Below are 13,266 nucleotides of genomic sequence, written 5' to 3' on the forward strand. Positions count from 1 at the left end.
ACTTATCTACAAGTCATGAGGAAACCAGTAAGAGGAAACAGTGTCAGGAGGGAAAAGAGCACAGGAAGTACTTCCTCTCATCCTTGGGGGTTGGTGCATAGGAGTCGGAGGGTAACTCACACCATCCTCATCACTACCAATTCTTGGCTCTTCTTCATTAAATCAATTAAAATTAAGGCCCTTCTCCTCTCAGTCGATGAGAACCTTGCAAACGACACTTTTTAATTAGCTACATTTAAGGGCAAGTACAAATTCTCTTGAAGTTTTGCTGAATCTAAGGTTTGGGCAATTGTTCTCTCCTGCAATAAGTGGTCAAGTTTCCCACAGGAAGTTCTCTATTACTCATATGCTGTGCTTCTTAGAATGTTACCTCAGACAGAGGGACGGTAGAGACAAATTCCTTCATTTTATGAATGAAAAACCTGAAGTCTTAACAGGAGGAGGGACTAGTTCTTCTACTGGATCATGTTGTCTCTCTCTCCTCACTGAATCAAGGTCATCTTCTCCAGCCGTAGATCCTCTCAGGCAGGAGAGGGAGGGAGAAAAAAGGGAAATGTGCTCAAAATCAAGTCTGTGAGTCTTACAGATACATGAGAGAAACTTCCTGGGGTAGCACAGACTCTCTGGACTCTGCTGGTTTAGGTTCAAATCCTAATGCTGTCTCCCACTTGCCAGGTGACCCCCTGCAGATTACTTTACCTCTCTGAGTCTGTTTCCTCATCTTAGATGGGAATAGATAATACCAAAATATAGCTTTATTGTGAATATTACAACAAATAAAACATAGTAGTAAGATCCTGTTAATACAATTAATCTTGAGTTAGGACTCTGCACTCATTGCTAAAGGCTAATGTCAAGTCCAGAAATGAAATGTGCCATTTTAATTCTTCTCATTAACCTTGGCTCTCCAATACCTGCTCCATTTCTCTTTGGGTCTGTTTACTGTGTGCTTTCAAGGTCCTGCTTTTCTGACTGGGTGTGTTAGTTTTTATCTATTTCTCCTCTCTCTTGTCCATTTTGTTTTTATCTCCAACTTTTCAGGATATGGTGCCAGTGGTGTTTTCCAGGTCTACCCCCTGCAGCTGGGGAAAAGGAAGTACATGAAAAGTTCATCCAACAGGTTTGCAATGGACAGTTTTCCTTTGTTTCAAAACTCCACTGGATTCTTCGGGTGGTGATTTCCTCCTTCCTGGTTTATGGACCACAGGGAGGAATTTAATTTTGAAGACTTTAATACAGTCCAGAAAGAGAACACTCTAGACGTGGCAAATAGTAAATTATGCTAGATGGGAAAATAAACTACCTAGAAACAAAAGGGGCTCAAATCTGGAAATCAGATAACATTGGGCACCAGATTAAGCCGTTGACTCAATGGTTTGTGTGGGTCTTGTTTACCTCAAGGCACAATTAAACACACACACACACACACACACACACACGAGTCCAGTCATTTCTAATATAGCCACTTCCTTTTCTGCCAAGTGATTTCATTTCCTATGATCTTTTCTTCACACGAAAGAAATTCTAGTAACAAATAAAATACAATTGTTGTCATTTCAAAGATATCTTTTCTTGTAAACATTGGTGTAAACAATCTCTAAATGTTTTCAGTATAAATCTAACAAAGAAAATCAGTGTGTAAAGCTTTTATTTCATAAATTTAACAAAGAAAAGAAATGACTACAAGTAAACATTGACATTTGATTTTTTTTTTTCATATTGAAGACAGGCTGATCTTAGATTTTCCAAGTGCATAGTAAATGCCTGTTTCCACAACCAGCGTCTTCCTCCAAACCCATCCTCCAAGCCCCACCTGAGAATCTCCGTTGATTTGGGACATAGAATTGGAAACAACCCTCAATTCTCTGTGCATATCAACAGTACATTTTTTTAAACAGACTAATGTGAATTGAATTATTAGGCATAAAAAAGAAAGCTCTACAATTGGAAGAAAAATAAGCAGCTAGATGTAAGCTTTAAGAGATCTATTGTGTCAATAAATCTTTACTTTTTGGTTGGTAAGCTTTAAAAAAAATGTGGTTCTCCCACTCCAGGTAAAGTTGAGTGTGACTTGAGTGACAGATTATAGGGGAGGAAAACTGACATTAACTGAGCACCTCCTATGTGCCAAGCACCACTCTTGGCATTTTCCTCATATTTCCTCGTTTAACTCTCACTGTGATCCTATGGAACTGGTGTTTTTCTCATTTTACAGATGAGGAAACTGAGACTCAATGAAATTTTAAAAACTCCCCATGGTTGTTTAGTTAGTAAGTGGTGGAGCTAGGCTTGAAGGCAGGTTTGTTTTATTCCAACACACATGCATACCCTTAGATTTTAGTTATTTTGACTTAACATTGCTCAAAACCAATGTATTTAGCTCTGATTCTCCAACTTGTCAAGACTTCAGAAAATGTCTTTTCTTTAGAAGGTAGGACACTTTTAGCAACATGGACCAACTCTGCTTAGTACTCTTCCAAATTGTTAACCAGAAATATTTGAATTTGGAAATGAAACTGAAATGTCCTTGAGGCACTGGAGCAGATTAAGTTATAACGTTAACAAAGTTTGGATAAATATTTTTTATCTGTAAAAAGTAGGAACATGTTTTAAATCTTTCAGCTAACTCTGAGTTTTACTGACTAAAATTTCAGGGAGCAGGTATTTTATCTTAATGATCATAGCATTAACAACACTGTAAGTCAAACTCATTGATACATGTTCAGCATTTTGTCTATGGTTCTCTTAACCTTGAAGATTGCTAAAATGTGACTAATTTCATCAAAGGGAGAAAAAAAATCCAGGTGAGAGTTGAGACTTTACCACTGGGACTGGAAGAGGTGGCTCAGCAGTAGTTGCGACATTGGCGTAGAATCAGCTTGCTCAAGGTCTCTTGGTTGATAAGCATGGGACAAGATTCAAACCTGAGTTCATCTCACTTCAAAGCCTACGTTTTTCCCGCTACATTCCGCTTTGTTGTGTAGTATAATTTTGTTTGGGCTTACAAAAAAGCCCTAATTCTAAAATACCTATTTGAAGTGTGTGTGTGTGTGTGTGTGTGTGTGTGTGTGTGTGTGTAGAGGTTTAGTCAGTTAACATACTGTAAAGACACTCAGTTTTCCTGCGAGGAATTTGATGTAAGAAGAAGAGTTATGTATCCATGTGGAAAAAGTAAATGGCTATCTTTGTCTTGGCTCTTTCTTGAGTTCTTCCCTTTCTTGGATGATCGACTTGGTCCCATGGCTTTAGTGAACATCTCTGGGTGCTCCTCTGTGTGTGTTAAGTGCTCCTCATATCTCAGGAACTGGTTGGAACTCAAATAAACAGCTCAGTGGTTGACAGTCCCATGAACTCTGCACTCATCTCTAGAGGGTGACTAAACATTTACGTTTATGTGCAGCTATGCTCTTCAGTTAAACTTTTCACTCCACTCTGCTCTATTTTGAAGCAGCATGTCCTCAAACAGATCATAGCCCCTCTTCCCTACTTAACCCCATTTAGTCCTTCTATGCACTATGCAATGACTCAAAGGGCTACCTTTACAGAAAGGGTACAAGACCAAAATTACTGCCCCCTCTAGTCACTTTGTCTTTGTCCATCCTCACCTCTGACAGAGAGGATCCTATGACAGTGTGCATCAATGTTACATTGTGAGAGATGAACAACATTTGCAAAGAGGTCATCTTCTCTTATAGATAAATGCTCCACTCTAAAAAAAAATGAACATCTAGGTTAAATGAAACTCACTAGCTCAAACTCTAAGGATAATGTCAGGATGCAGTTGAGACCCTGAGAGGAGGATGGGAGGGAGATGAGGAGCTGGAAGAGGGAGAGAAATGAGCTGCCTATGTAAGTGGGACTCAGCAAAAATATAACTGCAACCCTGAGGGAAAAGTAGAGGAGTGTTGGAAAATCCTCAGAACTCTGAGAACTCCTCAGAGCTCTTAGTGCCACTAGTATTATTGGGTTTTAATGATGATGGACTGAACCAGTCATGGCAGGGTCTGTCCATATAAGAATATCTTCGCTGAACATACCAATATCACTGAAGCAAAAAGACTGTGAATTTTTTTTAAGATTGAGATTTTGTTTACATCTCTGGCCCCAACATTTTCCTCTCTTTATTCCATACACTGTTTTCCATACATGCTGAACAATTTCAGGAACCCAAATGAGCTATGTTCTCTTATACCTCATTGCTTTATACTTGCTTTTCCCTCCATTAGCAATGCAGTCACCCCTTCTCCCCAGCCCGTCAGTCTTACTCCTACTCATCATGAATATTAAGCCACCCTTTTGAAGCTGGTTCTTCAGAAAACCTCCATTTATCCAAACTGTATCAGAGATCCTGTTCGTATGCTCCCAGAGCTTCCTGTAATGATCTGTATTATAACATCTATTGCTGTATCTTACTTGCTTGTATCACTAATTGTCCGTATCCTGCGCCACACTGCAAAATCCTTGAAGTCAGAGGCTATATCTTATTTACATAGTATTCACATCTACTACAATACATTAGCAGATAATCAATACATGTTAAATAAATAAATGAACAATCCAGTTCCTAAAATAGTAGAGTTAAAAACAATAGAAACTGCATTATATAAAATAAACATTTACTTTACTATAGAAGGTGATGTCAACTCAGGTACTATTTTGTCTTCAAGTCTTAGGTTGGTTGGAGGAAGAAAAAGAAAGAAACATGATTGCTCACAAAACAAATAACCATCTTAGAAAGCACTCAAACATGGCATTCTCCCTCCATACACACTTGTGTGGAAGAGCTCACTGCTTTCTCAAGCTTCCTGGGAAAGAAGAAAGATGCTGAATCAAAGTGAATTCTTTGTAAATTGTGTACTTTCCCAGAGATGAATAGATTTTTACTATTGTAAGGTCCCTTCCTTAGTGTTCTTTATCCAAGGAAACCCAGACTAATCTCTGAGGACCCACAAGGTGCTCACTGAGTCATAAAATGATGACTTTATGTCCTAGTGTCCTGAAGAAAAGTCCTTTCAAATCCTCTTTTGGAATGTGGTTTTAGGCCAGGGTTAAAACTAGTAAATCTTTGAACCATCAGCTCCACCACTACTTAGATATGTGAACGTGGAGACGTTGTTGAGTTTCCTCGTTTGTGAAATGAGGACATTATTACTCATATCATTGTGAGGATTAAATTTACACACACACACACACACACACACACACACACACACACACAGACCAGTGACCCTGATATCAAGTAAATTGAAGTGATATTTAAGAAGTTGACTGGGGTCACTACACAAATCTTTCAGCAAAGGAAATTTTCCCCTCAAACCACAAATCTTCACATTCTGAAACCATTACTCTTTGTCTAATTTTCAATAATTTTTTGTCAAAGAATTTACGTCCTATATCAGTATTTAAACCAGTTATTTCCACAAGTGTTTTGGAAGTCTATAGATTTTAAGGCTTTCCATACCGCAGATATTCATTTTAAAAGTGCAACTTGGATTTTAATACAATCTGATTTTGATCTGGAGCTTTAATTTTAGCAAACCATAACTTAAAATGATGTTTCTATTTTATTATATTGTGATTATTCCATGCCGAAATGTGGCTTAACTTGGTTTTCCAAAAGCCAATCTTTCATCAAGAATGCCTCTAAGGCAAATGAGATTTTAGGAAATAATTGTTGGTTGAATATCTTAGCAGTGTGGAAGTCAATCATCTGAAAAAAATGAGAGATATAAGCCATAGCTCCTGGGGTAGATGAGAATTCACCAGTTTAAAAGTGAAACCAGAAAGTTTATGTATATTAACTTTATGAGACAGGTAGGTGTTAAACTCTTTTTAAAGATATGGAAACTGGAACTCAGAAAGTTTAAAAGCCACACAAAAATTAGATGGCTGAATGAGAGTTTGAACCCTGATGCTCTTTCCACTAAGGATAGACTGCTTACCGTTTCATTAGATACCACCTCATTCCCAGCCCAACCAAGGAGCCCAAGTGAACCATATCCCGGAGCATAAATATACCATGTTTTTACCAGTTGAGCATCTTTGAACAGAATGTGCTGTCCCTGTCTAGAATGTATTGTTCCCCTTCATATTCCTCTGTTAAAGTCCTCCCACCCTTCAACACCCTGCTTGAACTGCTTATGGAAGATTCTGCCCTTTTGTCCCCTCTGGGAATTAATATCTTGGTACCACTTATCTACTTGTAATACAGTCAGGTCCTTATATTGCTTTCTTCTGATAGACCAAACTCTTTAAGAAAAGCACTTAGTCTTATCCATCTCTAGATCCCCCACATTACTCAGAAGTTACTTTATAAATGTTTGTGGACTGAACTCTTTCTTTGTATGGCAGGTATGACTTTTCATTCTGTTAAACACACATTAGAACACCAAATCTTTTGAAAAGTTGTAATATGCTCCTTGAGAGCGCTAATAGTTCCTGAAAACTCTCCAAAATGCTTAGAAAAGGACTTCTCATAAATTGTGTCCCCAAGAAAAATGCTTGACCAGATTATCTTCTGTATCATTACAACACATATAATTTACTTAAGGAAATGATTGTGCCGTAAAAGAATAATCGTAAATGACCTCACTCTAACACCTGCCAGATGGTACTATGATAAAATTATTTACAAATAAAAAGGAATACAACTGATGATAATTTATCATACTGAGAGGCTTGAATATTTAAAAATTATTTTTAAACATGTTTTAAAATAAACATGTTTTTAAATAAAATTAATTTATTTTAAAGATCAAATAAAACTTCAATCACGCTGAAAATTTGATAAGAGACCAATCTGAGGAGCCCGATGACTCAGGTCTGCTCTCAAAGGGCGGGTGATTGATTGCATATTGTGGAATTTCCTCTGACATAATGCAAGGATGAGGGTGCACATATTCTCCACGGTTGAGATAGTATAAAAAGCCACAGGGGCTTTCTGTCCAACACAAGTCCTCAGGGACAGCAGAGACAGAAGCGTCTAGGAGAAGAGCCAGTAAGAAACCACCGGAAAGACAGCACCTCGTGTAAACATGACTTCCAAGCTGGCTGTGGCTTTCTTGGCAGTCTTCCTGCTTTCTGGAGCTCTGTGTGAAGGTGAGCGCATCTTTCTGATCTACCGAGTTTTCTTGTGTCTAAATGTGATCCTCAGATAGGAAGATTGTCCTTAAGGCTTTGATAACAAACATTTTTTTTAAAGAAAAGAAAATAATCTTTGTAGTCATTTAATGTCAAATTGAAGTTTTAATTTTTTAGGATGTATCTATACAACACTTAGAAAAGTATAAACTTTGATTAATATAGACACTCTGTTCCTATTGTTCATATTCTGTAGTAAGCATATATTTAATATAAACCTATAATTTAGAGTATATCTTATTGGGGGCCACAGTTACCCTTATTATCTTATTATCTATTAATATTGAGCAAGGTAACTCAGATAATTTTACTCCATGTACTATTTTATTGACACACCAGAAAACTGTCAATTCTTGTTTGGTTTAAAGACACCCCTGATGGATTAGGGACCGTCTGGGGGTCCCTCCTATGAAACAAATACAGTTTGGAATGTTTATGGTATATAGTTTCTATATTTTTTCTTTTCTCTTAGCATTAAGGATTTTGCTAAGATATAAGACATCTCTGTGAAACTCACTTATATATTTCTATTTATTCTTTCTGAAGGCAATTTCCTTGTTGGTGAATCTTAATTTGCCTACTGTAAATAGCTTTGTGGTGTCACAGAGGATTATGCAACATCAAGTAGAAGTTAAAGTACCATGAGGATGTCAACATCACACAAAGACAACTCCAAATCTTTATGTAGAAAGTAATTCAATGTTTTCAGGCATGACTGTTTTTAAAACAAAGAAAAAAATTGAGGTCAGAGGCTAGGAGAATATCTAACCTACAATTTCAAGAATGAGTTTGCTAAAGCTGTGATATTTACCAAACACACAGTTACAAAATTATCATACCGGAATTAAAGAGAGAGTAGATAGCGGAGCAGAGAGAGTAGATGAAACCAGTCCTTAATTGGTTTTATTTTTTTTACAGCTGCAGTTCTATCAAGAACTGCTGCAGAACTTCGATGCCAATGTATAAGTACCCACTCTAAACCCTTCAATCCCAGATTGATCAGAGAAATGAGAGTGATTGAGAGTGGACCGCACTGTGAAAAATCAGAGATCATGTGAGTACTTCCAAAATTAAGTAGATATTTTACTTTAGCAAACGTAGAGTTGAGGAAGGTAGAAGTATCCAACAAAGTTCTAGGTACTAAGAATACAGTAGTGAGCAAAACAGAGAGGAAAATTCTTTGTCTGCATGACATTTAAATATGGTACCTTCCATGACTAAAATAGCTTTGAACTGAGATTTTCTGCCTGTATGTAAGGAACCATGACTTGAATGGCAAAGGGATGTGCGAAACCTGCTAAATATCAATTTTAATCATCTCTGTCTCATTTCAGTGTAAAGCTTGTCAATGGACAAGAGGTCTGCCTGGACCCCACACTACCGTGGGTGCAGATTATTGTGCAGATATTTTTGAAGAGGTAAGTTGGCTTTCTTAAATTTAGATTCTTCATTTATCTTGAGACATACAGTTTAAAAGTCAGCTTATAAATTTCCCGCTGCTGAAAATCTTCTCTTTTAGATATCTGCCTCTTTGATTAAAAAAAAAAACAGCAGCAAAAGTAAGTTTTTTGTTCTCATGACTGGGAAGACCATACATATCAGTCTGTCCAGGGAAGTCTGCACTTATATCTGTGCCTGAGTCATTAGTATGGCTTCCTTTCCTTCTCAGAAGTGTCGTTGTTTGGATGATAACTTATCTGGTCTCTCCATTTAGAGTTGAAAATATAGAGAATTTCTAACACGTGAATATCTAAGAATATATTAATTTGTTTATTAAATATATTTTCAAGAACCATACTTTTCTCCTTATTAGAATATTGTTAATTTTTATTTTATTTATTTTCAGAGCTGAGATGCAAGATGCATTAAAAAAAACAACAACCCCTCCTTTATGATTTCCAAGAATTCCTCAGTGAACATGCCAATGAAACTTCAAACAAATCTACTTCTGTGCTTCGTGTACTATGTGGGTCTGGTGTAGGGTTGTCCGATAAAATATAGGATGCCCAGTTAGATTTGAATTTCATAAAATAATAAATAGTTTTTTCATTGTCTCATGCAATATCTAGGACACACTTGTATTGAAAACAGAATTATTCATTGTTTACTTTAAGTTCAAATTTAGCTGGAAATCCTGTATTTTGTCATTGTTGTTGTTAAATCTTGCAACCCTAGTCTGCTGGCCTGAAACCGTGAGTCCCTGCTCAACTAAGCCTCAGTTTCTTCTTTAATCCTAAACCGAGAAAAAGCTTCCGCCACGATCCTCTCTCACAGAGATGTGAGGATGTGTAGAAGCACTTTAACTTATTGTCATGGTCATTTAAATTATTTTCGAGTGTAACTTATTCACCTATTTATTATTTATATATTTATTTAAGCATCAAATATAATATTTATGTATGAATTTGGAAAAGTGGAAAAGGATGTATTGTTGATAGGATAGTACAATGATGTTAGAGTGATTTTATATTTATTTTAAGTATTAAATGATGTTACATTAGAGAACTTTTGATCAGCAAAATTTAGCAAAATTAAAAAAAAAAAAAAACCAGACAGGACACCCAGTTAATTTTTATTTCCGATAAACAATGAACAATTTTTTAATATGAATACATCATTGTTTATCTGAAATTTTAATTGAACTGCCAATACTGCTTTTGAGACTCCTGGTGTTGTCACCACCAGCCCTGTTACGCAGTGCTGTGTTGAATTGCCAGAATCCTGAGTTAAGACTGTCTTTTCTCAAAACAGCAAAAATTCACCAGGCAATATTAACAAAGTAATTTCTTGCTGGTTAAAACTTATTTATTATGTACAAATAGATTCTCATAATTTAAAAAGAAATATTGTGGTTTTTAATACTGACTTTATTTTTTTTCCTTTAAGATGCTTTTATGTGTTCCCAAAGAGATTTTTTTCTACTGTTTTTGATAGCATGAAATTATAAATGTAACTTTAAAACTTTTAAAATAAACTTTACTGTCAAAGTCATCTGCTATTTGTCTGTCTTTGGTAGTTTTAAAATTTACTGGGAATCTTTGTTTATATTAAAAAACATATTTTGATTTAGAAAATATAAATGCTTTCCCTTAGCATTTTGTACATTATGTGGAAAACCACAAACCTTTATTTGTAGAAAAAAAGAACTCTTTCCCAGAGATGGGTTACGAAGAGTAGTTTTGTTACCAGATACATACCCAGGTTCTTTACCCACCACACAAGAGGGGCCAAATAAAACTAGTACGCCAGGCTTACGGCAAGGAAAGAGTTTTTATTTCGGGTGACGTCTCCCAGAAAGTTGGGAGGCAAGGGGTTTTCAAGGTTGTGAGAAATGTGGCTGCTGGTAGGGAGGGGGAGCCTGTGGCCTTGCTGGTCAGCACTTTCCCACCAGCCTGCCTTTGGCCTTGTGAGGCTGCTGGCAGGGAGGAGGATGGCAGATGAGGGAATTGCCGGTGGGTGTTCTTCAACTGTCTCTGTCTCAGTAGTGGATGGTGGATTCTGGCGCCAGGAAGCCAAGGAGTTGAGGTCTGAGAAGCTTTAGCTTCCTGATATCAGTTTCCCTGTAACAAACCTCAAAAACTGGTAATTAGCCAAAACATCTGTGCGAGCTCAGCTTGAGGCCACCTGGGCTCTTAACAATTAGTAACTTCTATTTGCCTTGTGAAGTTCAGGGATACAAAAAAAAATTGATAGTTACACATGAATGTAACTTAGAGAAGAGGGAAAGAGGATGAGTGCCTTTGGTTTTAACTCCATATATTCTGGGTTTAATGTAGGGGAACTGATATGAGGGCCAGTATCAGTTTCTCACACAGAATGTTGGAAATTTTCTCAACTCCCTACTGTACACCATTTTGCTGATAAGGCTGGCTTCAGATTTTCAATTAACCAGCCCACATGTCTGTACCACTTAGCAGAGCTGGGTACTCAGTGAAGAGAGAAGGGGGGTACAGACTATAAGGTACTTCTCGGCTGATTGAAAAGTAAAACTGACACATATGAGGCGAAGAAGTTTAAAATATGATTAAAGACCAAACATAATCTGAACACAAATCAAACAAAACTCTTAAAAGTAAAAGTATAGTAATTTAACTAAAAAAACTCAACGGATGGGTTTTACAATAGGTTAGACACAGCTGAACAGAAAATTGGACATCTAGGAAATGAAACCGGAGAACTTCTTCTGAATTCACATCAGAGAGATAAAGAGGAAATAAATTAGAAAAAGAGGTTAAAAGACATGGAGGATACAGGGGTAAGGTCTTATCGATGTCTAATTGGATTTTTATAAGCAAAAGAGAGAGGAAAGAGCCGGAGACAATATTTTCAGTGACAATGGCTGAAAACTTTCCAGAAAGGATGAAGACTAACAATCCACAGTTTCAAGAAATACAATTTCCAATGCTTAATTTTACATTTCTAGTCAAAAAACAAGGGTCTTCGAATTTTGATTCACATTTACCACTTCCCAGCTCATTTGCTAGCGCCGTTGGGTATTTTGAGTTCACTTTTTTTTTTTTAAAGCTCTGCAATGTGGAGTGAGGAAGAGAGTCCTCTCCTGCTTTCTCACTAGTTAATTCACATTGCAACCTACTTTTCCTATGTCATTTAGCTCGTTACAATCATTCTGAGTACCTGCAGCGGCCATTCTCTCTATGGGTCAACGTTATCTGTGGTGTGGAGCAAAGCTCGTTCTCTTTTCTAATTCCCACTGCACATTAACACAAAAGTGTGCAGCATAATGAAACTAATAAAAGATTTAAGAGTGATGCACAAGCAGGAACCAACTGGAAATTCAACCCTGGTATTCACTAGAAACATCAATTGTTTCTCTCTAGAGGTGATTTCTTCCTGCCTATATTTCTTCTCAGGCCTTGACATGGGGCCTCTTCTTCTTCTCAGAGTTCTACTTGAATTTCATTTCCATATTCTCCTCTTCAAATTCATGTTCCCTTGTCCTACCCCCTTTGCAGTCTCTTATCTCGTGGATCTCGTACAAAGTGAATAAAACAAATAACAAAGAAGTAATTTTAATAAAGTGTTGATGAGAGATACAGGGCTCTTCAGAAGCAGATAGCAAGGAGTTATCTAACTTAACTGGCCTAGACTTCCCTGAGAAAATCTCAATTAGAGTGTGTAGGATGAGTAGGAGTTAGCCACATAAAGGGAAGAAGGACATGTGGGAAGAGTGGTCTAGACAGCAGGAGGGAAGTAATTTGTAGGCAAGAGCTTGACATGATTTGAGAAGTGAAAGAATTTCAGTGTGACTGGAGTTGGGCATGAAACAGAACAAGTGCTAAGACATTAAGCTATGCTAAATGGACTATGGAATGCTCTAAAGGGCTTAGATTTGGAATTGAAAACTTCCAGTGGATTTCAGTTACCTTTATTTTAAATTGTGAACATTACAAGCCATTCTTCTTTCTGGGTCTCCTTCCAAAAAGAAGCGGGAAACCCAAAAAGCAAATCAAAAGTCTGATCTTGGGGGTTTTCAATGCTATTTGGAGATTGAATCATCAAAGAACTCCCAACCTTATACACAATATCTTAATGTGTTAAGGACGCATCTTGAATATGATCAGTGTCCAACCCTGAAAGCAAAGTGAAGACACTTGCACTAATCTGGTGAACTTAATAATGAATACTTTAAAAAATCTACTTAATTTCATATTTATCACTTTTAAAATATGCCAAATGATTTTCTCCACTCTCTCATCTATTTGCCATCTATAAGACAGCAAAGTATTCCATCCAAAATGCCCGTAAGTGGATCAAACCGGAGATTAGGCGTCGTGTGAACAAGCCAAAAAGGAAAAGTGGAAAACAGTGAGAGAGAGAGAATGTGAGAGCAAGAGTGAGAGAGAAGGAAAAGCTGGTCAATTTGCTGAATTGAACATTCTTGCTTCATTTTGCTTCGATGATGTTAGTAAAATTTTGTATATAGACACATGTTTTATTTCTTTACACAGTCATAGACACAAACTTGACCATGCAATCTATTACCCCATATCTTTTTTTGTGTGTGTGTGAGGAAGATCAGCCCTGAGCTAACATCCAATGCCAATCTTCCTCTTTTTTATTGAGGAAGATCGGCCCTGGGCTAACATCTGTGCCCGTTTTCCTCTA

General features: G+C 37.0%; 1 protein-coding gene across 1 annotated transcript; it reads left to right on the top strand.

Moving 5' to 3' along the window:
- Nucleotides 1–7,006: 7,006 nt before the first annotated feature.
- On the top strand, nt 7,007–10,122 carry CXCL8 (C-X-C motif chemokine ligand 8). The gene is made up of 4 exons (XM_058546434.1): nt 7,007–7,098; nt 8,059–8,194; nt 8,475–8,558; nt 8,987–10,122. The coding sequence occupies exons 1-4, from the start codon at nt 7,035–7,037 to the stop codon at nt 9,033–9,035; spliced, it is 333 nt and encodes a 110-aa protein (XP_058402417.1). The 5' UTR covers nt 7,007–7,034; the 3' UTR covers nt 9,036–10,122.
- Nucleotides 10,123–13,266: the final 3,144 nt, after the last annotated feature.

Source organism: Diceros bicornis, chromosome 8, assembly GCF_020826845.1.
Source record: "Diceros bicornis minor isolate mBicDic1 chromosome 8, mDicBic1.mat.cur, whole genome shotgun sequence".
Taxonomy (NCBI): Eukaryota; Metazoa; Chordata; class Mammalia; order Perissodactyla; family Rhinocerotidae; genus Diceros; species Diceros bicornis.